Source organism: Xiphophorus couchianus, chromosome 9 (assembly GCF_001444195.1).
Source record: "Xiphophorus couchianus chromosome 9, X_couchianus-1.0, whole genome shotgun sequence".
Lineage (NCBI taxonomy): Eukaryota > Metazoa > Chordata > Actinopteri > Cyprinodontiformes > Poeciliidae > Xiphophorus > Xiphophorus couchianus.
This window is the reverse complement of record NC_040236.1, coordinates 22,533,985-22,561,637: the sequence shown is the minus strand read 5'-3', so window position 1 is coordinate 22,561,637 and position 27,653 is coordinate 22,533,985. Positions and strand designations below refer to the sequence as shown.

General features: G+C 39.2%; 1 protein-coding gene and 1 long non-coding RNA gene across 2 annotated transcripts in view; one reads left to right on the top strand and one right to left on the bottom strand.

Moving 5' to 3' along the window:
* Positions 1–21,349, bottom strand: part of atp10a (ATPase phospholipid transporting 10A) — a 43,227-nt gene extending 21,878 nt beyond the window's left edge. Inside the window, exons 1-10 of the mRNA XM_028028267.1 lie at positions 20,544–21,349; positions 15,394–15,598; positions 13,888–13,973; positions 9,632–9,738; positions 9,412–9,543; positions 8,759–8,889; positions 6,396–6,648; positions 6,097–6,314; positions 5,826–6,020; positions 850–1,405 (exon numbers count right to left, since the gene is read on the bottom strand). Of these exons, the coding sequence (XP_027884068.1) occupies positions 850–1,405; positions 5,826–6,020; positions 6,097–6,314; positions 6,396–6,648; positions 8,759–8,889; positions 9,412–9,543; positions 9,632–9,738; positions 13,888–13,973; positions 15,394–15,598; positions 20,544–20,968 (2,308 nt within the window). The 5' untranslated portion in view covers positions 20,969–21,349. The remainder of the gene's footprint in view (positions 1–849; positions 1,406–5,825; positions 6,021–6,096; positions 6,315–6,395; positions 6,649–8,758; positions 8,890–9,411; positions 9,544–9,631; positions 9,739–13,887; positions 13,974–15,393; positions 15,599–20,543) is intronic.
* On the top strand, positions 1,220–22,378 carry LOC114151202 (uncharacterized). The gene is made up of 3 exons (XR_003596899.1): positions 1,220–1,230; positions 2,743–2,745; positions 22,276–22,378. It is a non-coding gene; the product is annotated as an uncharacterized LOC114151202 (long non-coding RNA).
* The last annotated feature ends 5,275 nt before the right edge of the window (positions 22,379–27,653 follow it).

Genomic DNA, 27,653 nt, shown 5'->3' with positions numbered 1-27,653 from the left:
TAAACATTGCCAACTGTCTGTCCATGTCCTGTGTGAGCCTCTTCTGCTATGAGACTGTCCAACTGACTAAATACAGCATTAGCATGTCAAATGCAAGTTCATATTGTACTCCAATCATCTCTTTGTGATGTCTTTGCAATGACGATAACTGAGATATATTGTGCTGCCTAAACAAGTAGCATCATAAAGTCTGTTGTGTTGTAGCTTTACAACACAACTAATCTTAAATGCAAAACAATTTAAGATCAGGAGGGTCTCCTTCCAGCTCAACAACTCTAAACCAGAATGGAAATTCACCTCAAAAACACAGACTACCACCAACTACAGGTGGGCATTTATCGCATTGTTTATCATTTATTGTGATACATTTCTTATAATATTTGGATTTATTGTTGTTGCTGTAAATTAATTATGTTTTTTTTAATGAGAATGGTCTGTATTGTTATTGTTGCTATTTTCTCCATTGTTTGTTCAACAAAGGTGTATCAATAAGTATCAATAACTTTGAAAGTAAGATTAAATACACTTACTGTGTGCAATTTAGTGATACAAATCACACTTTTTTTATATGACTGATGTCCTAAAGAAGTGAATTACTAACGAATGTTTTTTTTAAGGACAATATTTGTGTTTGTGAGGCTATAATTGTTGTGTCATGCAGTCGCAGCCATACAGTCACCTAAAAAGTAATAAATAGTTCCTATCTTCACACTTATTGTTACCACAATAGTACCACAAAACAGCGTGATAACATTTTAAGTCCATATCGACCTCCTCTGCCACCATCTACTACAAACTACACAAACCCAGAAAACAGCCAGAAATGACTGAATATGCCGAGTTCCCTACCTGTGTCCGGGAGTTTGATGAGGTTCATGATGACGGAGTCCGCTCCTTTGGTATACACTGTGATTTGATCGGTGAGCGGGTGCCTCACCACCACCGACATGCGCTTCCTGGTGGAGTCAAAGCCCAGCGTGTGCAGCAGCTCAAACGTCAGCTTCCCCAGCTGAGGCAGCTCCACCGTCACCTGGTCAGGAAGGCGTCCAACCAGGGAGCACTTGTACGCCCTGGCAGCGTAGACCAACGCGGCCTCGTCGGGCGACTCCGCCTCGTAGCGCAGCTCTCCTTCCTCAGGGTTGTCGGGCGGCTTTTCGTCATAGCGGGGTGAAATGGCGCTGAAGGCTTGCTCCAGGGTGCCGGAAAGATGCTCCTCGTTCAGCTTGGTTAGTGTGCTCTCTGTCGAGGGAGAGGAGAGCAAGCTGGAGCAGCCCTTGTTGGAAGAGCGGTTGAGACTGGAAGAGCTGCTGCTGTTAGAGCCTGAGGTCAGACGGCTGGGGGTGAAGCGCTTGATGAAGTCTTCGATGGTCTTAACCGGAGACTTCAGTTCAAACCTTGTTCGGACCTTGAAAACACAGATTAAAGGATAAATACACATCTGCGGTACTAGGGTTACGTATTCATAACCCTTTCAACTTTACTTCATCACTTTACAACCACAAACATTAATGGGCGGGGAGAATGTTTTGGCGAAGTTGAAGCCGGGTTAGTTTGGAGAATAATATCCCAAACTTTTGGACATCGAAATACTGCTCAATCCAACATCTGAAAATTAAATTGTTTAACTCCAAGGTGTGCGTTAATTCATTTATTCATCCATTATCTATATTATCTTATCTTTACAGTGTTATAGTTGAAAATTGGCTGTCCCAATGAATTATGTCATGTAGGTACATGACATAAATTGCGCCATTTCAGTGCCTGCCAAACTCGACACCAGGCCCGGGTCGAACTATTTCCAAAGAGCTCGAAGTGCCGTCAGAAGTTTCAGCGCATTTCTGCATGAAACATGCCAACAGACAGCAGTGTTGATGTTTCTCTTCAACTTGTACGATTCCACTGTACAGGGGTAAGTTTTTCAGGAACATTATCTAGTGCAAAGAGGAATCATGTACATTTGTATAATTTTTCACTAAATAGCCACTGCAATAACAACACTGGGAAATGGTTAATAACTCAATTAAATAAAAGACAATCCTGGACAAAAAACAGTTAAAAGGACAGGACAGCACTGCTAATCATATAGGCAAAGCTCAAATGGGACGGTTTAGATCAAAACAGGTTTATGTGTAGAAATGGTCCGATCAAAGTCACTTTGATCGGACCAATCATTTTATTTGTTTGAATGACCTTTATGACATAAAATCCCAATGAATTCAAGGTTTCTCCCAGTGAATCTTAACACAAAATCACGGTGGGCTGCTGTAGTGCCTCTACCACCGGGCTCAGCAGGTTTTCTGGGGGAAACTCTGGAAATGATATAATAAATTTGTGGTAGTAACATAACAAAAAAGGGCAAAAGGTTTATACATGAGTACTTTTGCAACACACTGTCCAAAGAACAGCCTAGTATAGTGTTTTCTAAATTTCAGAGCATAAAATAAAACAACACCCTTTCATTTAACGCAGATAGTAACGACATTACTCACAATAAATCTATAACCCTGCAACCTACAAATACTAACCAAGTCACGACAACCTGGACTTGCTAGGTGTTGAAGACATAAACTAAAACTTTTCACACAGGCAACATGAAGATCTTCAGTGATATGCAGTTTGAGCCAAAACTTGGCCACATCAAAAGGGTTTCAAGTAAATGTACTAAAGAAAGTGAAATAAAAGGGAGAATATTTCAAAGTTTTAAAATAAAACCAAGCTGTACCTGCAACATTTCACAAACAGCTGGTTCCTGACAGCAGGCAAATACTTTCCACCTTTATATTCTCACACATAAATAGAAAAAAACTCTGAAAGCTTCCTGGCAGTCAATCGTAAGCAGTTTTCACCCATGTGACCCAACTATGAGGATCAGCGAGGAGAGCAAACATTGAGCTAATTTTGGGAAAGACAGGAGTCTAAGCAGAGGAAGGCTGGCTGAAGAAAAACAGGTTGGGTCATCAGGTTGGTACACTCAGCCTGAAAGTACGCAACTGCTAGTAAATACTGCCTGGAAACAGCTGCTGCCCTGTGGAGTAGCATTGCGGGGTCTGTTTCAACATTTTACCACCTAAATTTGAACACCATCCCACACAGTTTGTCAGGAGATCAAATAATAGGCAACAGCAAATGGCCTGTGATAAAGTAAAAGGGCCCAACAAATCAACGGTGATGTTTGTAATGCTGAAACTGAACTCACTCACAAAAGGTTACTACCAGTTTAGGCACTCGGGAGGAGTGCCTGTGTAGCAGTTCTTCCAGTTTGGATTGTAAGAAACTGAGAAATCGGGTCTTTTTCCAACGAGTAAACAAACCATGCAGAAGTTAGAAAGGTTTGTTTACTTGTTGGAAAAGGTCATGTTAACCGCAACACCCCTCGAGTGTGGAAGTCGTTACTGCAAGAACAGAACTCAAATTCCATTTTCAGTACCACTGAGGTAGTATGAAAGTAATTCAGAGTTACAAAAGTTAAAAGAACCCATTTCAAAATAAAAAGTTGGGACAGGATTTTTTTATTTTTACATACAAAAATCATGAGCAGGAACTTTAGTATTCACATGTTTCTTGTACGCCTATAATTCTGACGCACAAGCGACACCCACAAATGGGGATTGATGAAAAAGTCGGCTCTCTTGGTCGATGGGGGTTAAATTTTGTTCCAAGAAATTATCGGATGTGACACTGGAAAAGAATATTGTTGTGTTCAAGTTGTGCTAGAAGTTGTTAGACTATCACTAAAGCTCTTCTAGTCCAAAATGCAAAACGTGTCGCAGCAGCACTGATGCTAATGTCAGCGTCCACAGTTCACATTTCTAAAGTATGTTTTTCAAAGAAGTTTCATGATTGACAAGAAGCTTCTGAAAGCTAAATTAGTAATCTGATGGTTGAATAATCTAAATAGATTAATTTAAAAAAATCTATGTTGTTGCACTTGTATGTCTAGTTATTCAATAAATTAGCAGCAAAGGGTCTATGTTTTTCTTGAATGAACATATTTCCAAACAGTTCTGTTTTGCCTTCCTTATCAGAAAAGAATCATTTTAGGATTTTGGATATTTAAAATGCCTTCCGCTTCCAGAGTTAAATGTTCATTAGATATAAATGTTTATTGATCTTTGAGAGGGTATACTTGGATTATCATTCTATTACCTGAAAATTATTACAGAAATTAACAATGTTATTGTTTATCGCAATAACGTCTGGGACAGTTGTTATCATGACAGGCCCAGTCCTGGAAGTACTTAGTCAAACAAATCGGGCATCAATACATTCTCAATCAATGTATTACTTACATTATATTAAACAACACCAATGTGATTGAGAAATCTATTTAACTTTTAGAAAATTGATTAAAGGTATTTTATATGCAGGTTAAATTTAGGACCTTTTCAGAGCAATTTTTGTCCTCCTTTTGTAAATTAGCATGAATCCACCTCTACACACTCCTGCACTGATGAAAATCCCCTGGCAAAAATCCTTCAGCCAGTTCTTCTTGCCGGGGTGGTGCTGTACGACAACGCAGAGGGTGACTCACTCCGCGGTCCCCTGACTGCAGGAGTAACGGCTCTCACAAATACACAAGTATAAATCCTTCAGTGGGCTGGGTTAGCTACAAGGGCATCTTAATAAAATGTGAACAATTGCACCGGCACCGGGAACAACAAATCACAACAATAAAGACGAGCGGAAACGAAAGCTGGAGGGAGGCTGCATCAAAGCTGCTGATTTTGTGTTGCACAAGGCTTGTATTTTTTCTTCATCTAAAGCGATAACCTTGAAGGACAAACACACGCTCACATGAATAATGTGTCACTTTGTACAGTTTAATCGCAATGGCTCCATCCCTCTGGGTGGGTGGGGGATGGGGGGGCAAAAGGGGGCAGGACAGGAGGTGGAGAAGCTGTGTGACGGGTGGGGAGGATATCACCTCAGAACAGGACAACCACACCCAGGCTCACGTAGGGGCAAAACAAAACTCGGATACACGGTTTTGTTTGGACACAGCACATCAAAGAATGGCAGTGAAAGGTACGTGCACATGTACATTTTTCCTTTATTTTGGAAAGTTTTAGGAAAAGAGTAGCTGGTGAAGGTGGAAGCTTGGGAAGGATGACTGAGAACTTTTAACTCTTCTTGACTACCTAAAAGATGAGAAACTTGATTATTATGCCACAAATTTTAGCGATTTTCTGAACCAATCATTAAATTGCAACTTAGAAAACGAAATTACAGGCTATGCACATTCACTTGACTTCACCCATCTTGGGTCTTGACTTCTCTTCACCCGTTCCCAGAGGTGGGTAGAATACCTAAACATTGTACTCAAGTAAGAGTAGAACTACTTAACATGTTTTTATTCCAGTTAACGTAAAAAGTAGCCATCCAAGAAAAAGTTAAAACGTATTTGGTAAAAAGTCTACTCAAGTACTGAGTAAATGATCAAATTATCAATCATCAAATCAAAATATAAAGTTAGGTGGAAATTTTAAATATTTTAAGGATGAATATGATAATTCATATAGGTAATAAAAAAATAACAAAATCAGGCAAAAGAAAAATTTTACAAACCAGTTTCTTTCAATAAAAAAGTCTTATGAAACCAAGAAAAAGAGTGTATTTTTGGTTGGAACATGTTTGTTCTTCATTCAGTGAAGTTATCCATCTTCAATTCTGTATTTATTTAATACACCCTAAGAAATGTGAAGAAGAGGATTAGGGCCACTAAAATCAGAATTCTGACTTTTTTTTTTAAGTTGAGAACTTAAGGACACACACAAAAGAAATTCACAAAATCAAACTGAAGGCCTGTGGGAGCCGCCGCGCCTCACCTTATGCCTGGGCTGATTAGGCGAGGTCACCACCACGGTGTTACAGATCGCGAGAGCGATGAAGAAATCTATGATATCAGAGAGGCTGGAGGGCAAGTGGGACACGGACTGGCGGTGAAAGCGCATGAAGTCCAGCTGACTGCTGCATTCATTGACTCTGTCCAGGAGCTGAGGATCAGGGGTGACATCCTTCTCCTACAGGACAGAGTAGGGAAATATTAGAGAGGAATGGAGTGGACAGGGACTGCGCTGAATGGAGCGCTGAGCTGACCATGGGGCTGCTGAAGGCCGTGTGCTTGGACAGGATGCTAGCCCGCTTGGCCTCGGCCCTGCTGCCCGTCCTGCGATGGGACTTGGTGCTGTGGGAGCGCAGCACGACGCGTCCGCTCTGATGGCTGGTGACGCTGTCCCGTCTGGGCAGGGTGCCTCCGTGGGACATGAACTCCTCCTCCTCGGAATCGATTTCCTGATACATGGCAATCCTTCTAGCTGCGTCGCGCCAAGACACACAGTCGTTAGGAAGGCTCTTAAAGGGGAAACGAGCGTTGCGCGTCGGCCCGTTGAACTCACCATTGGCGTCGTGCGAGTACTCCACCCCGGCCACTGTGCAGCGCCGGAACACCATCTTGTTTTCCGTCAGCGTGCCCGTCTTATCAGAGAAGATGTATTGCATCTGGCCCAGATCCTCGGTGATATTAAGCGCCCTGCACTGCAGCTGGGAGTCCGTCTCCTCGTCGTACAGATCCATGTCCTGATGGATGAAGTACACTTGGCAGATCTTCACAATTTCAATCGACACGAAGAGCGAGATGGGTATCAGCACCTGGGAGAGGAAAGGAAAGTTACAGAGAGGATTCAGAGCACAAAATGCACAAGTGACCAGACAGCCTGAACCACTTCTCAGAGCTGGACATTTAAACTGCTGCCATCGGTATTCCCCCACTAATGCACTCCTTGAGTTTCCGTAGTTCGGAATGATGTCAGAAAGCCAAGGGCCGCCATCTTGTTTGACAAGCTAGTTTTACTGCTTCTATGCACAGTTCCTGCAAATCTGAACCGGAAGTGAGCCGTGCCACTGGAGCCCCATCTTGGTAGGCAAGCACAGTGTAAAGCATAGATGAACCGTGGCTTTAAGACTTGACCAAGAGAAAGACATAAACAACATTTTTACTGCTTTCAGGATTGACCTGTATGAGACAGAGAATGTGGCTCATTTACTGTTGACATAACTCCATAGCAACTGTCATGACAGTTAGCTACGGATACCTACCAAGATGGTTGCCAGCTGCAAGGTTTGCGAAAGTGTGACACCAAATAAGAACTATGATTTTTTTTTTTTTTTTACTTTAAATTCAGGTCAGTTCTATAATGGAATATTAGGGCCAAGCTACAATAAAAAAAAAATGTAATTAGGAGAATAAAATAATATTACAAATAAATTTGTAATACTAGGAGAATGAAGTTGTAGTTTATGAGAACTTAAAACATGAAAAACAACACAATATTAAAATGCAGGATCCTGAGCATCTTGTTAAGTTGTACAGTTGATACTACAATAGATATATTTAATCTTTTAACATATCAGCATCAAATTAATGTCATTGTGCAAACAATTGAGACCATTTCGAAGAGTCGCACAGATTGAGCTGGTCACATCAGATCTAAATAACTTTGTCAAAGCTTTTTTCTTGTAATATTAAGATGTTTCATCTGGTAAAATGGCATCTTGTACTAATATTAAGATAATATTCTCATAATAAAATAAAAATTCTTGTAGCCAGGCCCTGAAACTTTGTCATAAGACTCAAAATTTGTAACTTCTTTTGTTTCTTTTTTTTAAGAAAGGAAACCAGGGTGCTGATGTGGCACAGGGGTTAAGCACAACCCAGATATGGGCTGTCGCAGGATCGATTCCCGGCTTGCGACCTATGCTACATGTCTTCCCCCTTCTCTAATTATCCACTTGCCTGTCAATTTACTGTAAAATACAGGCCACTACAGCCAATAAAACTTTTATAAGAGAAAAAAAAACGAGAGTAAATGGGAAAAAAATATATGGTATGAGTTTTTTAAGCCATTGATGTACATATAAATGAATGAAGAAAATATTTCAAAAATGACCTGACAGGCCTCGTCATTGCTTCATGGACTCGCATAAAGTTGATATCAGACTTAGAAATTGGTTGGGTTTTGTCGACTTTTCTTAAAAAAATTTAAAAAGTCAGAAAGTTTAAAAACATTTTTAAAAAAAGCTTTGCACAGTTTTATACACAAACAGAAGAGTACCGCATGGTCTTGGAGGAAGACTGTTTAAAAAATGTGCTCTGCATTTGCTCGATTGTTTCAGAAAAAGGCTCTGAGTCGTGATGGGACATTTCCATTAACGCTTTTGCTGAGAAGACTGAGTCATAACATCTGGGAAGGCAGTTACGTTTGCACGCTTTCCCCCCGCCGCTCTTCCCCCGCAAATGCAGCCACTGTTTACACAGCTAAAGCACATTACCGGCCACGCCGACTTTCATTCACCGTTTTCTACATAAACCCCGCAGATCAAAACCGGACCGCTGCTTATGACACGGAGCGGCGTGACATGTTCACCGATGATCCAGGTCACAAGCAAACAGATCAATAGATCTCCGTGACAACTTTTCCCTCCCCAACTTGATCCTGCACAGCAGAGAGGTTGTGTGAGGCATGAAGCGCATACATCCTCACTGCTTGCTGAGTTTTTTTTGTTTTTTTTTTAAGTGGAGATAAAGATTTAGAGGTCATATGCTCAGAGGTTGCAATAATGTCAGCTAACATTTTGATTTACAGCGCTGCCTGCGTACAGTGGAGAGAATCTTTTAGAAATACTGATACGGTTTGTCCCTGTACGTTTGTCCCTGGGTTTCACTTGGTCTTTGTCCGTCCCCCTTCTCCCAGTTTCGTACCTGAAAGACGATGATCATGGTGAGGAAGAGATAAATGACTGACATCATGAGTGATAAGTCTGTCCCTTCAGGACCAAGAACGTCAAACATGGGTCTCTTATCTCCGTACTGAAACATCCACAGCCCGTGACCTGGAACAGCAACAGCAAAGGTCAGCAGAAAGATGGAGAGCATAAAAAAAAAAAATTGTGTATTGTATATATATATATATATATATATATATATATATTTTTTTTTTAATTTATAAAAGTTACATATTGCAGCTTTAATGGAAGTATTAATTTTGCTCCTTACTGGACAATCCTGACATACAATGTCCAGCCAGCAGTTTGCGGCTTTAAGTGCAACAAGGTGAAGGGGACAATAAGCCCAAGCAATTCTTTTTCATTACACTTAAAACAAAATGTGGTTGAAAGTTATCAAAAATATGTCGAAAAGCATCAAGTTTTTTTTTTTAACAACTAAGTCATCATTTGAAGTCTTCCATTTACTTTTCCTCAAGTTTTGTTTTCCATTTATAAACATTTGTTTGTTGAGCTAAAGACATTTAAATATGACAAAAAAGAGGCAAAGAATAAACTGGCCTCTGATGGGGTCAAAGTTTTTCACGGCGATGTGTGAAACTTGTGCATATGAAACAAAGTTCTGCATACCGATGGCAACAAACAGGCACATCACCAGCAGGATTACGACACACCAGCACACGTCCACATTCATCTGTCTCTCCAGCTTGCTGCGTTTGTAACGCGGCCCGTTGTTGTTGAGCATGGCCTTGGTCTCGTGACCTGGACAGACAGAAGCGAGGCGTGTCGGTGGCAGGTCACAAGGGGAGCGTGACGCGGTCCGGCGGCAACGGCGCTGGGTCAGACTGACCTGCGTAGATGACGATGCCCACGGCTTCCTCCGTGTTGCGGACGGTGCAGCCGCGCAGGAGGAGGTTCTCTTTGTGAAGTGCGTCTCTTCTGCCGTTTCGGTGGATTCTGGAAAGTTCAATTTAAGAAATGACTCGGATGAAAGAGAAATCATTATCGTTCAGGCGAAAAAAGTAATTATAGATTTGATTCCTTCCTGGATAATTAAACGGGAGTTCTTGCAGGTTTCAGCAAGTACTATTTAAGACATTTCACGACACATAACTCAACTTCTGATCACGAATGCTCAAAATTAAATATTAAGACTTGATGAAATTTCATTTCAGACCGTGGATGAAAATCTGGGCGTTTAAGATTTTTAAGGATTGAAATTTTGATTTTCAACTTTTAGACTTTTTTTTTAAAGATGTATAAAGACCCTGCAAGAACCCTGATAAAAGACTACATGCATTTATTCTGCCAAGGTGCTGTGAACCATTACAGTAGGCCCTGATTTAAGCCAAAATTCCCACCGATCCTAAATGAAACCTCTCAAATTTGGAATCAATGAGGCTTTTCACTTCTTGCTGCTTTCCCTCAGGTGTCACCTACATCTTGTCTGTTTTAAGTCTGAATGAAGGCAAGACCTCACAGAAGTATCCACACCCCATTAACTTTTTCAAGTCCCATTTCAATCACAAAATTCCAGGTTTTTAACCGATTCTTATAGCCACAAACAACATATTAAATATCTGAGTGTTGTCTGCATTTGTATTAATCAACCTTTAATCTGACACCACTACATATAACATATCCAGAATTTCATTAATAAGTAAATTCAGTTGAATCCAACAACAAATTCTAAATTACATTGTGATTTGTTTTTACTTGCTAAAATAAAGTATGAAATATTTTTGTCAGATATTTTATTAGAGAAGGGATGTCTAAATCATTGTCGATCCAAAACTTATATAAAAAAAAGCTTTGCATGTTTACCTTATTAAAAGAAAAGTTTGACTGAAAAAAAGAGAAAAAGCTAAGCTATTATTAGCTTTCATGTAAGATTTAAATACACACACCAGATATGTGCTATGATTGCATAACCAAAGACCTAATCATTTTCAGACAAAAGCTGAAACAATTTTTAAGAAATGTTTCATAAGGTTTCCTGTAGCTCTTAGGAATTTGAAACATTACTGACACTGCGATGCTACTGTCAGAATGCTTACCAACAACAGAGGTCACGCTCTGACCTCTGACACCAAGCCAACGGACACATCACCACTGGTCTATAGATTAATACAAGTTTCCCCGATCCCTAAGCAGTTAGCTCACACACACAGCTTAATGGAGTTCACAGCTAGCACTGCTAGAAAAGGAGATAACCCCCTCTGAGCTCTCTCTCTCTCCCTCAAAGGGAAGCCAGATTAGACCGGGTGTCACTGACCGTAATGTAATAAAGCACTGGTGAGCCTTGAGCTCCACTGTAGCCTGGCAACTGAATACCTGCAGCATCTGGTGTGCTTCTAAGCAAAGAATACGTGTCATAGTTTGAAGACGAGTCGCAATGGATCCTTTACAGGGAGCTCAGAAAATCCAGTGTGTTAATGTAGTGACATCATGAGAAGTGGCAGGGATCCAGGCAGGTCTGTCACACGAACACATTTTTACTGGATGATAAATTGTCCCAGATACCATAGTGCTGTTGTTTTGAGTCCATTTTCAAGTACTATGATGGTAAAAATGCACATTCTGAAAGATCACTAAACTTTAAATTCTAATGAACTACAGAAGCGACAAGTAAAATGAACGATCAAGTCTCTGTAAACAAAACTGTCCTTCCAAAAAAAAAAAGGGCTGGTTAAGACTAGAGGGCAACTAACATCTAGGTGGCTGGTGGTCAACTGTTCAATTACCAAGTCTTGGGATATTACAGTTTTAAGATTCAAGCATTCGGGATCATAACAGAGCCATTGGTTTGACCCCAGTCAAGTCGCTCTCATATAAAAACTTACACAGGAAGTGAGACACCGTCAGAGGCGGAGTGGTGTGTAATAATGAAACAGGCAGAAATATGTTTGGAAGCTGGGAAAGGATGAGTGCTTTTCTTTCTTTTTTTTTTAAATATCAGAGCTGTAAGTGTCAGCTGTGCAGCATCCAAAACCAAAGGGAAAAAACCCCAACTAACAAAACAATTCTTGTGTGTATTCCCATTGTTGAATGATTTGTAATATGAGACACGTTACATTTGTAATGATTTATATATAAATCATTTAGCAAATGACTTATATTAACTGAATTAAAGCTGGACATCCAAACCAGTCATGAACTAAGCAAAGAAAAGTGAAAGATCTCTATTTACTTTTACTGTAGCAAGCATGCCTTAGGAGAACAACCCTAATTATTTCCAGTACAAATACAGAAACTGGATGCACAACACAGCTACTCATAATCAAGGTATGTATTTTTTTTTTACGTACCTTGAGGTTTGTGCAATTTGCACAGTCATAACTCGCATCCAAACAAGGCTGACTATATCCTTTGCTTGGATATTCTGTTTCAGTTTTGAGCACAACCCAAGTTTAACTTTGAAACTCTTGACTTGTCTACAAACCACCATCTAAGATCATTTACAGAGAAAATGTAACAATTTAATAAAAGAAAACAAGTCAAAGACTTGACATTCTGAAAAAAATGAAGTTAGAACTTAGTGCCAGAAAAAAGTAACTAAAATTGAATGTATGACACAAATAAATTACTATGTGCCTTTGAGTGTTTTTCGAAGCAGATAAGTCATTCTTTCAGAAGAAAACATCATGACCATGCACTATATGGATAATGACGCAGTAAATTTAACAGCAGAGTGGGACTGCCAACAAGGTTGCACATATGGAAAAAAATAAAACAAATCAGTACAGACGACTGGTTAACAAATCTGCAAAAAGAAGCCATAACTCATAATTTAAGAAATTTATAGAAATCCCCTGAAATGACAAGCTAAAGAGAGAAACATTGAAAACAGATGAAACGGAAGGTGATATAAATATATATATATATATATATATATATATATATATATATATATATATATATATAAATATAAATATGACTTACTTCATAATTTAACACCTTGAAATTGGGTTTCTGTCTCTTTAAAAAACTCCTGCTCTTTTTGAAACTCCACCTTCAGGGAGTCATCACAACATGGCTCCTCTATTAACTCTTTAACAATGTTTTACCAGCTTTGCACTGACTTATAGCTTGTATCATGAGCTCAGCAGATGTTTGCTAATTGCTACTGGCTAGTCTGAAGGAGCCAAGTGGAGGCGTCACAGGGGAGGGGCGTTCTGTGAGGTGGAAGCTAGGAGGCTAAACTACAACTCTCCAGAGTGTCCTTAAAGGCGGCGCTAGGACCAGCCAGGCGTTTTGCACAGCTGAATGGTTGCAATGGAGATTAAAGGATTTCTCAAACAATGCAACACTCCAGGTATGTTTTTGGTGAGTGGATAATATTGGAACACGATGTAAAAATCCTCTGTTTAGACATAGTAGGTGGCACAGAGTGCGATAAGTTGAATAAATTCATTTCACACAGCCTTCATCTGAGATATGTGAAAGTAAATAGAAGAAGTTGTTCAAAAGCAGAACAACTTTTGGATGTTCCTCAACTCATAAAAGTTGTTCTTCTGTTGCAAAAAGTATAGTACAAAATAATTAATATGGAAGGAGATAAGAGGATAAACCCACCCTGAGGGACTTCGAGTGCTCAAAATGTTGAAGGTTACATTCCTGTAGTGCTGGTCTGTCGTCACAAGTAAAACACTTGATTGTGTTGAAATGTGGGATTTTCAGCTACTTCCATTCACAGTTGCTTGGATTGCTAGCATAAAGATCCTGGGACTGTTATTTTAAGTAAAGTGCTGCCACGCCCCCATGTGCTTTGGAGTAACAATACTGGTGAGAAAGAGAAGGAATATTATGGTAACCTTTTAAACCCCTGGGTATGGTGCCAGTTTGTTAGGTCTCTAATCTTCTTCCTCAAAGACAATTTTTTACATTTTCCTCCTCCTCCAAGACAAATGGTAATAAAAAAAAAACTAAAAAAAAAAACTGGAGGTGTTATTATCGGTACTTTTTTCTCAGATGTCAGTTTTATTGATTATTTTCTGCGAATTGCTTGACTTGGACATAGAAATTAATAGAGCAGCGATGAGGTACAAACACAATTGAAAATCAAAAGTTCTAAAAATTATTAAGACAAGAAAAAGTAATACTCACACGTAGCCTCGAAATCGGTTCAGGTCATTGTTGGGCTTTTCACATTCAATTATGCTGCTGTACTTTAATGGGTCAAAGTCACAGTCCTGTGAAGACAAAAACACCCAATGAGAAAATATAGATGGAGCCCCCACTTCACTTTGGTCATGGATGCTAAGACGTGTGTAAAATTTGCTCTAATCAAACTTCTGCTTTCAGTTGACCCAAGACAGAGAGCATATCTTGTTGCAGGGCAAAACATTTACAAAATATCATGAGAAAAGAACATTATGTGGAAATATTGATGCAACATCTCAAAACTTCAGCCAGAAAGCTGAAGGTTGGACACAAATGGGTCTTCCAAACCTAAACGTAAGCAGACAAATTAGTTAAGGTAAACATATTTTTTGGAGCGGCCATCACAAAGCCCATTGAAATTTATAAACAGAGTTTAAAAGATGTATGTGAAAAAGCCAACTATTCTCAGGGGAAGGTTGCACGTTATGTAATTTATGCATTACATTAATATAATGGGTACATTGGCTTCACATCATATAGTATAAAAATCTGACTTTTGTCTGATTTTGTTCTTGCAGTTGAGTTCGACACCACAGTGCAAAATAGAAAGTGGCTGAGTGTGGTGGTGTGAGCAGCAAAATGCCTCTGTTCTTAAAATAAAATCTAGGAAAGTTATTAACCATTGTTAAGGTTTTTATAAGTAATAGACCTATGTAGGAATCTGCCACCTGCAAAGGAGAATACAGAGACTAATACAGCTCTTTAGCTGAATCTTCCTTTTTACGAAGTTCCTCACAGAGGGAGTTGGTTAATTCTGCCTCCACACTTCTACAAGTGAAACTTATAGAAGTGTACCCAAAATAAAGAAAACATTTGATCAAGTCATACACTTTAAAAGGCAGTTCAATCATGGAGGAAATGTATGAACGTTTCTGGATTTGAATGTTTATAACATATATGTCGCTCATTATTTTTGCTATTTGTAATTACAATAAGTTTCATTATTAAACTGAGCTAAAGACATAAAAAAATATAGTCTCATTTAATAGAGTGTATGCAAGTATTTGCCTTAATCTGTACTTATTTGGTTAATATTTTTGCCCCTTTTTTATATTCTGATTGTTCTTCTCAAAAGCTGAAAATTATCTCCTTTTTATTTATCAGGTGGGTTTTGAAAAGAATCTCAGGAACGTCAACCGGAGAAAACCTTTTTTGTTTTGTCCATAACTGAGATTCTTCACCCGAGTTTCCATCACAACCGCCTTTTGTACATTATAAAGTCTTCAGAAGCCTTTCTATTACACCTTAGGCCACTGCTCACTGACAGGAGTGAGCAGTGATTGTTTCTTAATGCAATTTGTGATCAAATTTAGTTGTTAATTTAGTCATAAAGTTAGTCACAAAACCTGAAACTAAACTTGAAAACAAAAGGGATCATCATACGAAACAGCAAGATGTAGCACCAAGAACATGAGGAAATGAGGTTGAGAACATTTGTTTCAGTCTCACCAGGTCGAAGAAGCTGCGGACGATCTGCCTCTGCTTCAGGTTGGTCTCTCCGTCCAGCGTGGCGGTCTCGATGTGGCACAGGCGATCCGGGTCACTGGAGCTCAGCAGCAGGACGTCGGCGGGGAGAATCTCATTACATCGCAGCTGGATAAAGTCCCCGACTCGCAACTCTTTCCAGTACTTCTCCACGTAGCGTTTGCCCTCTCTGCCGGAACAGCATACACTCGGTGTGTGACTTCACACAGACTTTGTGCTACTTCTAAGAAAGCAAGCTGCAACTGCTGATTTGCCCAAACTGGGAGGTTGGGATTTGTTGTTCCTGTGATCGGCCTTCAACGTTAAGGTCTTCAAAAAGTTTAAGTACTGGATGTTTTTGATTTGATGACATTTTCTCCATATATTATAGATCATGTTTACCTGCCAAAAAATGAAAACAAGCTATTTTTATAACGCTGCAAAATTTGAATAGATATGGAGTTTAATTTCCAGTTGAAACCAGATATTTACATACACCGAAGGCAAAAAACAAAAGATTTTCTTACTGTATGAAGTGATATCAGCCCAAATGTCTCTTGTTCTAGGCCTGTTAATAGCACCAAAATTATTTTTATTAGTTAAATGGCACAAAACGTAGCGCTAAGATTTTTTTTGTACCTTTCCTTGAATTTTGAAGCGGACATACATTTGGTCAGTATCGGGGATAACTCTCTTTTAAATGATATGACTTGAGTCAAACCTTCTGGGTTTCCTTTCACAAACTTCTGATAGGCTAGCTAACTGAACCAATAGAGTTCATTGGAGTCAGGCCTGCGTATGCATTTCCAGGTCAGATCTCAAACAAAGTGCTTTCTTGTTTGATACGATTTGAAAGTCAAAAGAAATGTATCGAAACATCAGGAAGAGAACTGTGATGCTTCACACAGCTGATTCATCCTTGGGAACAATTTAGCAATGCTTGAAGGCCCGGCGTTCTTCTGTTCGAACACTTATATGCACGTATAGACCTGATGGGGATGTCAAACGATTATACCGTTCAAAAATTAGACGGGTTCTTTGTCCCAGAGATGAATGAATTGTGGTCCAAAATGCAGATTGACCCCAAAACAAGACCTGGTGTAGATGCTGGCTGAAGCTGATGAGAGTGTGATTACCGTTCGGTGAGGAAGAAGCCATCACTCCAAAAGTAACACGAAAAGCCAGACTGCAGTTTGCAAATGCACACCGGAACAAAGACCTTCATTTTTGGAGACATGTACTGTGGTCTGATGAAACTAAAGTGGAACTGTTTGGTCATAACGACCCTCATTACATTTGGAGGAAAAACCGGGATACTTGTACCACCCTAACTGTAAAGTATGGTGGTGGCAGCATCACTTTGTGGGGCTATTTTGCAGCATGAGGAACTGGTGCACTTCATAAAACAGATACATAATGTTAATGAGGCAAGACAATAAGGTGGAAAGCCAGAAAGTAATTAGTTGGGCTCATATGATTATCCCAAAGGGACAATAATCCTCAGCATCCAGCCACAGGTTATATAGTCACTTATAACGACAACAAAGTCAATGTTTTAACTTTTCGGTAGTTTACTATGGAGAAGTTGTGGACAGATCTGAAAGTGAGATGGGCTATAAACCCGACTCAGTTCCACCAGCTCCGTCAGGAGAACAGAACTCCAGCAATCCACCGGGAGAAACTTCTGGAAGGAAACTCAAAGGGTTTGACATAAGTGATACGGTATAAAGGACAATTATCCCTGATACTGACCAAATGTATGTAATGTTCTGAATTTGAAGAAAATTATAACAAAACAATCTTTGGAAAATGTGCCGATTTTTTTTTTTAGGCCGTTACCAAATACAAATAATTTTGGTTATCCTAACTGACAGAAAGCATGAGAAGTTTGGTCTAATTTAACTGCAGACAGCGGAAGAAAATAAAATAAAGTAAAAATATGCGTCTTTTCAATTGGTGTATGTAAACTTCTGGTTTCAACATTTTATTTATCAAAAATATTAAAACTCCCCTTGGTTGGTCTGTAAATATTTGGCTCCTTCTTAGAGCCAGCAGAAAAAGAATATCCCTTTTATCTGATTTTGCTTACACACACTGAATTAAAAAAAACCCTGGATATTGTCAGTGTTGAAGCTTGTAGTGAACAGGGACAACCCTTTTGAGTCACAGCCCAGTATGATCACCGGTCAACGCCGACGTATGAAGCAGCATCAAAACAATACGGTTCAAAACGATAAAGCTAATAATCAGATTCCTTAAAAATTAAGGTCCAACTGCATTAGATTAACCCTCTAATTAAAAGGAATTTAGCTGCATTACAGAATATCCAACATATGGATGCTGATTCGTAGTCCGTCATGTTTATGCATGGGCAGAGGTGTGCAGGGTACTGTATGAGTTTAGTCGGGTCAGCAACTCCATAGGTCGGGATGTTTAGCATAACACTGCCGCCGCCACCAAAGACAATCCAATTATGTCCAAACTTGACAACAACGTGGGTCAAGTTTATGTGCGAACACTTTGGAGCCGCCAAACACTGAGGGGCTTTTGATGGCTGTAAATTATGCTCTATAGAGGGAGGACGACAGTGCTGCTTTTCATTAGGGAAGTACAATCTGGGCACACATACTCAGGAAACTGGTCAGAAACGGGCCGTCAGGTTGGAAAGCCATTCAGATTTAATAGAGTCGGAACCAAAAGCAAATGCTGCGGTATCAGCAGAAACAATCTTTTATTTTTCTTTGACGGACATCTGGGGAGGACTTTATTGTTTCTGAGCTTTAGCCCTGAGGCCGGAAGAGTTGGATCTGGAAGTGACGATTCAGGTGACGTGCACAAAGGCCAGCCTGCGTTATACCATGCTATGGAAAGTACTGATTTTTTCCCCCCCAGCTGATTACATTAAAAGTCACAAACGTCGATGTATTTGATAAGAATATTATGTGATGGATAGACCAGCACAAGGTAGTGCAAACTTGTTAGGTAGAATGACTATCCATCCATCCATCCATCCATCCATCCATCCATCCATTTTCTAACACCCTTGTCCCTAGCGGGGTCAGGAGAGGTGCTGGTGCCGATCTCCACCTAACGTTCTGGGCAAGAGGTACACCCTGGACAGGTCGCCAGTCTGTCGCAGGGGTAGAATGACTATAATACGTGATTTTTAACATTTTTTTTAAAGAGATAAAAATCTCAAACCTAGTGATCAGCTAACCAGTTTGTAATTTAATCTCAGAGTAAATTCGGCTTTTCTTTGAAGGCCTCGGAGATTTATTATAGAAAATCGGTGAGCAAACAGCATCAGACACGTCAGGGATAAACTCTGAACATACAGAGATCAATCATCCAAAGAACGACATGGCACACACCAGAGCTGGGCTTCAAAATACAATCTCAGTTTTTTTTTATACCATGTCCAATTTTCTTTTAAAAAATAAAAGTGGCTTTTATTTCCATCATCCCTTCTGTGAGATTGGAGTATCCAGGCCGAGCAACAAGAATTTCTGTTTAATTACAAGAATATATTCACTAGCAAAAAAAAAAAAAGGAAAAAAAAGACAATTTTACAAGAAAGAAAAAGAAAAATAATTATAAATAAACCTTAAAATGATCAGAAATTAATGTGATAAGCATTCTAATTTTGATTCCATTTTTCATGTTGGTCATGATATGTCAAGTTTTCAGACAATTACAACTTTATTCTGGTGATATGACTTTATTCTGATATTACGTCAACTCTATGGTCATAGGACTGTATCCTCAAAATATAATGAATTTGTTCTTATAATTAATTTTAAAAAAAAAATCTTAGTCTGGCCCAAATACTCCAACATAAAGTTGACCTGAATTCAATGTGATTTATCACATTGCAAAAAAAAAAAAATATTCTGGATAATAGAAAATGTTGAAAACAACACAAATGACTTGTCTTTAAATAATCTGGCATTTTGCATTCTCCTACAGGAAACACTTTGGATGCAACAATTTTAAACCAAAAGTTGGCTTTGTTGCATCCAAATCTGCTTTTAATTCATTTATTAAACTCAGCTAAAACATTTTAAAGAAACGACCAAAATCCTGATTCAATTGGTCAGAAACGACTGAATCTTGTTACATTTTTTTCCCAATTGATAAGAAATTTAAAAAAAAAATTACTAGGTAAAAGCTGTTAAACCACATGATCTAAAATGATTTATAGATCCCTTCCAACAACAAATATACGTTGTTTAATTAAAGTATTGCATGCTTACTTTATTGTAGTCGAGTTTGTACAAGAACATTTTTGGTCCTCAAGATTCTTTTGAGATGCGACTAAAAGTTTGGACACCCCTGTCTTAGACGGAGCTAAAACGTTTAAATCTGGTAAATATTCTTCCAGCACCGTTCGGTTAAAGGTTCAGATTCAACAGAGAATTTGTGGCACAACTTGAAATCTGATGTTCACATGTTTTAAATCTGACTGACCTTGAGTTTATTCCACACATTTATTTTCCTCTTTACCACTATGCTCTACTTTTAACTTTGTAAATCACTTATAATCCTTCTGAAGTACACAAGACCGCTTTGGTAGTAAAAACACACAATCAAGCATTTTTGTCTAGTTTCTAGTGCAAATATCTTGGTGCACTTGAATAAACTTAAACGTAACTTGTCAGCAACATATAGAAGTTTGTTTAAAGTAAATAATTCATTGATAATGATCTGCCAATGGAACTAGTACTTTTTCATCAATAGTAAGGAATTACTTACTTTAAACAAGCTCTTGTATCGTATGAAAAGATACTCGTAGGCTAGTTTTGCCTTATTTCAAGAGTATTAAGATATTTGCACTAGAAACGAGACTGAAATTACTTGGTAGGATTTAGTGTTTTTGCAGTGAGGAAGCAGGAGGGGAGGAAAAAGAGCTGAATGGACATGACTAGTTAGCAAGTATCTTAAAGACTATCGTTTTGTTTTGTTTTGTTTTCTTCCCCAAGTTTCCGTCATCAGCTGATGCGAGTGAACCAGCTGCATTAGAGCAGAACAGCGTGTACGACTGAAATAAAGAAGAAACAAAACGGAGCAAGCGTCCAGGTTGAGGAGCCTGCTGGACACCGCTGCTGGCTGCCAGCTGGACTCCAGGCCGGGCTTACCTGCTGTAGACCAGGCAGTCCATGTGGTTGATTTCTTTATCCGACCTGTGTCTCCTGTAGTCCTCCCACAGGTCCTTAATGGCAGTGACGGACAGGATGAAAACCACAGGGGCCAGAGCAAGTTCGGGTTGGAAGGCGTTGACAACCGGGACAAAATTGAGCAAAGCGATGAAGACGAAGTAAACATTAGCAAAGCGGTGGAACTGCTCGAAGAGGTTCTTCGGCAGGAATGACAGCACGGTGTACTTGGTGGTCTTGATTTTGTTGCTGGCGTAGTGTCTGTTGGGGTTGTCCTCTCCCTTGGCGTGGTCATAATGGATGTTGGCGTGAACAGTCCTGGTTTTGTTCTCCTTGGGCTTTTTCTTTCGCTGCCTTTTGGCTCGTGAAGCCTTGGCCATCCCGGTGTCTTCGCCGTCTCGCGCCATAGTCTGACGCCGCCTCAAACTTTTCCACTGTTACCGTTTTCGCGTCCTCACACACAGAAACACCACCCAAAAACCGGAGACTATGTTATCATTCTTATAGCGAAGGACAAAATTAAAAAAAAAAAAAAGTTAACCCAAGTTGTTTGCTTCGGTCACGAAAATCTCTCCTTTTTATCCATGTCGACTCCTGTTTTTGGCGACAGGAAAACTTTTGCTTGTTTGGCTTCTTTCCCCCCCTGCCTGTTTGGAAGGATGCTCGGAGAGCAGGGAGGGCTTGGACTTTCCGTAGCTACAGCGCGGATCTGTAACACACATGGATGGGTCACAGCGAAAGGCCGCGAGCTTGACGGTTTGCTTACAGATCAGCGACTGCGCGCAGTTTTAGCATAATGGGACGGTTGTGAGCGGGTTAGGGGTCGCACTCTTGTGGAAATCTGACCCGGTGGCCCCTCCTCGACCCAGCCTTTTTTTTCTCTCTTTTTTGCCACGCGGTATGATTTAGTTTACACAACCAACAGGAAGACTGAAAAACTGAATTGTTCCTGTCAAATGTGTAGTAAAGTTTTTATGTGTAAATCGCTTCGGTTGGAAACATTTTTATCTAATAAATAATGATTAAAAAACAACAAAAAAGCTAAAATGGCGTAAAATGGCGGTGTACAATTTGTAATATACCAACTTTGTGGAATTTGGCATACTACTGCTACCAATAATAATAATAACACAATAAAAGTTTGGGGTTTTAAATGTACTGCACAAAATGCAAAAAAAAAAAAAAAAAAAAAGGAATTAAAGGGACAGCATCATGTGAAATCGACTTCTTTTAGCTTTACATCATGTTATAATGTTATTCGCTCATCAAAAACATTGTTTTATTCTTTCATGCATGTTTGAGAATCTTCCCTGGTAGCCATTTTGGGTGCAGAAGCATTTGGTCTCACCTAGTAGCTCTAGTCTCCAAGCGGAGCTTCTGCCTCATCTGCAGCTCCCCCACTCGGCTCCTTCACACAAGCCAGCAGCAATTAGCAAACACCAGGCGGAACTGAGCATCAACTGAACTCATTATATGAGCTACTCCTCAGTTCAACACTGGTGAAAACATTGCTAAAGGGTTAATGAAGGAGCCATGTTGTGATGACTTCCTGAAGGCGGAGTTTCAGAAAAAGCAGGAGCTTCTTAAAGAGACAGAGGTCCAATTTCAAGGTGTTTTAAAATTACATGGTCAAATTTCTTTTAAGTCATATTTGATATGCATTTTAATAACAACTGAGGGTTTCAGAGTTGTGATATAAAATGGCATTATGCAGGGCTTGCCGTGGTGGCATAGGGGATAGCGTGTCCCATGTTTGGAGGCCTTGAGTCCTCGACGTCGTGGGTTCGACTCCCGGACCCGGCGGCATTTGCTGCATGTCTTCCCCTCTCTTTTTCCCCCTTTCTTGTCAGCCTACTTTCAAAAAAATAAGGGACACTAGAGCCCACAAAAAGACCCCATGTTGGGGTACAAAAAAAGAAATGGCAATATACCTGGAAAATATGCAATACTGCCATTTTTAAAAAATGGAAAAAGAGAGAGATATCGCAAAAGACTTGCACCTGTAACTCCAGTTGTTCTGCAATGACTCATAGCACTAAAATACAAATTCACCTTTATTACTACTGTATTATAAGTTACAGAAAGAGCAGGACTTTCTTTCTTAAGGAGACAGCCACAGAGGCCCATTTTCCAAACGTTAAATTACAAAGTCAAATTTCTTCTAAGTCATATTTGATGTATACATCATTTTTATGACAACTGAAGGTAACAGTTTCTTAATTATGCAAATAAAATGGCATTGTGAACCTAGGAAAGACATACTGCTGCCCCTTACTGTAGATATTTTGCAAAAACGAATTGCCCCTATGAATAAAAAAAAAAAGCTACCAGCGTTTGATTAAAATTTAAATGTATTGGTGCCCTGCATGCAGCTGGATGTTAGCTTTAGATTTTATTTTTTATATTGTTTATTATTGACTGTGGCCCATGTATTTATGAACTAAATGTAGCCATTAATATCTCTACCATTTCCAAGAAACACTGTTACTTGTTCTAACAAGATTTTCCCAGCTTAGCTACATTCAAAGATGTCATGTTTTTTTTCCAGAGGACATTGTGTTTCCCAGGGATGGCCAGCACAGTGTCTGGATGTTTTCTGGCCCTGCTTCCTTTCAAAGTACCCAACCATAAAGCTCCATTCAGGCTGGTGGAGGAAGGAAACATTGCTAGAAGCTGTATTAAGAGAAATCTATAGCAGGGACAAACCTTTAATACACTGTTGGTACACATTCAGCTTTAAAGTACAAAGCTGAATGTACTTTAGCTTTGTACATTCAGCTTTGTACCAACCACTTCTTGGTTTTTCCAGAAGTGCCACCTCTGGAAAAACCAACCTTGTTAGATTTAAGTCTAAACAGACAACTCTTTTATATGTAAGGGAGATGCAATGTTCACTGTAAAAAAAAAAAAGAAAGAAAAGAAAAGAAGATACTACTTGACATGCTACAAAAGAGGCTGACAAACATGTGTGTCTAATGCAAGAAATGAAGAGCAGATGAGTAGAAAGGTTGAGACGTAGAAATGGAGAGTAAGGATGGCACTAAGCTGCTGCATCCACACAGTGCTGAGAGAAAGTAGTTCCCTGTTATTGATTTCTTCTGCTTTTGCTTTTTTTTGGTCACACTTAAATGTCTTAGATTACATTTTCCCAAACTTTTCCTTGCCGAACAGCTTTAACCTCTGACTAGGAACCCCCTTTGCCAGCCCACATACAAAGCTACAAAATATGTAAACAACTTTAAGAATACTCTTTTTAATTCACTATTCAATAACTAATACATTCATTTAGCATAAATGCTACCATATACCTTGGGATTTTAGATTGCCATGAAATTTTTTTAATTATCAGATAATGTGATATGACTTGTACCACATAATGCAATTTTTTTATTACGATCCCCTCTTCTTACTATAAGAAAATATGTAATATTGTATACATCTACATCAAATTTAATTTAATTCCCACAGTTCTTAGTGCCATTTTTCTCCAGAGCAGAGCTGCTGGATGGTCCCTTGGGTATTTTTCTTGTCAGAAACTTTTCTATTGCTTGAGGAACAAAGAGGTTTTTATGAATTTAACTGGCAGACAATCAGAAAATAAAAATCAGATAGAACATTTGAATAAATTATTTTAACTTCTATTTTTGTGAACGTGATTGAAAAACAACAACAAAATTGAGATGAAAATTTTAAGATAAAAAAAATTTGGAGATGAAATTTATTTTATTTTTGCATATTTCTTTTTCTGATATTTACCTCCAACATTCTGAGGTCAACACAGCGCCCCCTGGCGGCCCACACTTTGAAAAACACTGTTTTAGATCATCAACCAAAGTTTCTTATCAGACAAGTCATGACAAGGCTAAAGGGGAACTTTAGCAAACTTAATAAAAAGATGCCAGTCCATTTGTATTTGTCTTTAAACAAACACAGAACTTACTTATTGTGAAACACAATGGTGGTTGTTTGATGGCTTGAGGACATTTCAGCTTCAGGTCAAAGGTCATTTGCAGTACTTGAAAGAACTGTGAATTCTGTTCTGTACCAAAAAATCCTGAAGTCCATTGTCCAGCCATAGGTTTGTGGCATTAAACTCAAACACACTTATATGACGGAGGAGAATGAGCTGAAGAAAACCAAAAAGTCCATCTTTGAATAGCTAAAAACAAAGAAAGTGAAGGTTCTGGAGTGGGTTAGTTAAAGTCTGGGCTTAACTCAGATTGACATACTGTGACATGACCGAAGACATGCAATTCATGCTAAAAAAAACTTTAAAAAATGGGCCAACATTCCTCCACGGAGATGTAAAAAAACTCACCAGTAATCACAACCAGTCGTTAGAATTGGAGGCCAATTAGATTTTCACATTAGGCCAAAATATTTGGAACAGCCTTTTTACCCGACACCATTGGAAAACTGGATTTTTTTTTTTTCAAATGTATGACTTCAGGTTGCTTTTGTCAGACGTAAAAACTTGTTTAATGATTTGAAAACCCAAATACAGAAAGACCACATCACGTAACTTGTTTCCCGCCAGGTGTTAAAAACCTCTTTGACTGATACCATGAACTACTATGTTATGGGAAAACACCCCAAAAGGAACCAGTCACCCGTCTCCACCTCTATAAACCCAAAGGACGGACCTCTAAAAGTGCTGAAATATTAGCGCCTCCTGAGGCTGACTGGCCTCTCAGCCAGCAGGTTCACTGGAGGTGATAAATCAAAGGCCTATTGCAGGGCGGTCTCCAGCAATTTGCTACCGCATCGTCCAGCTGTTGGGCCAAAAAATAATGGCTGATTGTACACTGCGGCGTCTTGGCGTTGAGAACAATTCAATTTCCACATGATGAATGAGCAGAGAGAGATTGGTGCTAAGAGAACCGGCTGAGTAAGGCCTCCAAACGCCCAGCTGCCGCACTGGAAAAGACAGCAGAAAAAAAAACAAACCTAAAGGGTTATGATTTTTTTGTTTTTCCCCCAAGGAAAATAAAATAATTCTAACTTGAGACAGATTTTGTGCACTTTGTCTGCTTCAGCTTAAACAGGACAGAAACACTTTAATCTGGGCATTGCAGTGGTATTAAATGTGTATTTGTGCTGTGAGTCATTGCAGAACCACTGGAGTTATAGGTGCAAGTCTTTTGTGGTATCTCTCTCTTTTTACCCCTTTTTCTTAAACTTTCAGTATTATTTACTTCCCAGGCATATAGTGCAATTTCCTAGCACAACAAATTATTATCTTCAGTTGCTATAAAAATTATGTATCTTCAAATAAATTTAAGCTTGTAATTTTGAAACCTTAAATTTGGGCCTCTGTACCTTTAAGAAGCTCCCACTTTTTCTGAAACTTTGCCTTCAGGAAGTCATCACAACATGGCTACTCTAACCCTTTAGAAACAATTTTACCGGCATCTGCTGAGCTCCAACAATGAGCTCAGCAGATGCTCAGGTCCACCAGGTTTTTGCTAATTGCTGCTGGCTAGTCTGAAGGAGCGGAGTGGGGGACTGGTGGAGGATGGCTGCTCTGTGAGTCAGAAGCTCAGAAGCTTGGCAATTAAACGTTCATATGCAGAAACATTTTATGTACAACCCTGTGTTAATTAGTACCGTGTGCTTCTCAGTGTGGTTTCATGGTTCTCTTTTTCTCTCTCTCTCTCTCTTTCTGCAGCTATAGAGGCAGACGTCCAGGGTGTTTTCTCCAGTTCTTTTTATCCTTCTTTCTCTCCTCTATTCTTCAAGCCCTTTTTTTGCTTTTAACTTTTTCGCGGCATTTGAAATCCCAAAGCAAAACTCAAAGCGATTTCTAGTAGTGCTAAAGCCGTGACGCTCCACTTGTGAAAGTGAATCTTTGAGGCTTCTGTTTTCTCACTCAGAAAACAATTCTGATCGCTGCACTGCCATACAGGACAGAGACTGAAGCTGTGGCCCATTATTATTTCCAAAGTAGCTTAAGCTCTTTCAGACAGCCCCAAATGTACTTACCAAATTAACATTTTTCTTGCTCCAGATTATCATTTGGATTTAATTCTGGACTTTGACAGGACCATTCAGATCCAAGAATGTAGTTTATGACAGATAACATAAAATATACTGCCTACATGATAAAACAGCATTATATAAATAATTTGTCTTCTCGATGTTCATATTATGTACTTAAAAAAAAACATTTTCCTACTCAATTGAACATCCTTTGGATCGGCATACACTCTTCTCCTTTCTGATAACTGCACAGTATTTGACAATCTTGTGCCACATATCATTCTTAATCTTGTTATTGATATATTTTGAACACTTTTTGCTCTTTTGCGTGAACCTACACACATTGTGAACTAAATTATATTTCTATTCTATACCATTGCTCTATTCTATTGAGAAACACTCTCAATTTTCTGAGACGTTCAAAGCTTGGGATGCTGTTTTGAAACCAGCACAGAATTGTAAAAAAAAATTAAAAAATCCAATACTGTCCTCTGGACCCTGCTTGGACACAACACAGTCTCAAACATGTTTAACGTAATTGTTTCTGTGAAAAGTTGATAACCTTACTTAAAAGGCAGCTGACTTAATGCCTCGGAGAAGAAAAGAGGTCAACAGATGCGGATGATATGCATCCTGCCGGAAGAGGGCATGATACTCCAATGAGGCACTCTACCACATGTGTAATCTTTAAACTATTGCAAGAATGGGTAACTTTGTAAGAGAAAAAAAAATCTTTTTTCTTCTCTCTAACTACAGTTTTTCATTATATAGCCGTTTGATAAACATGTCTGGACTGGGATGTCTAGGAAACTGGAAGTTTATACCATGTCCATGACAGGAAGGTCAAGCAAACAAAATGTTTTATTTGCTGCATTTGCGCAATAGCTCTTCCTGAGAGACCTAAAGGCTTTCCATTCTGTGAGTTTTACCCTGTAATGACATGATGAAATGCAGCCAAACTGAAACCATTACACATTCTCACAGCTATAGCAGCTGAGAAAAAGGAAAAAAAAAACATTATGAAATGTCTGTCATTCTCTATGACTACTTGGCTTAGCGTAACACTGAGACAAAGTGGGACTCCACAGTGGTGGGGAGGTTCACCCACAGCCT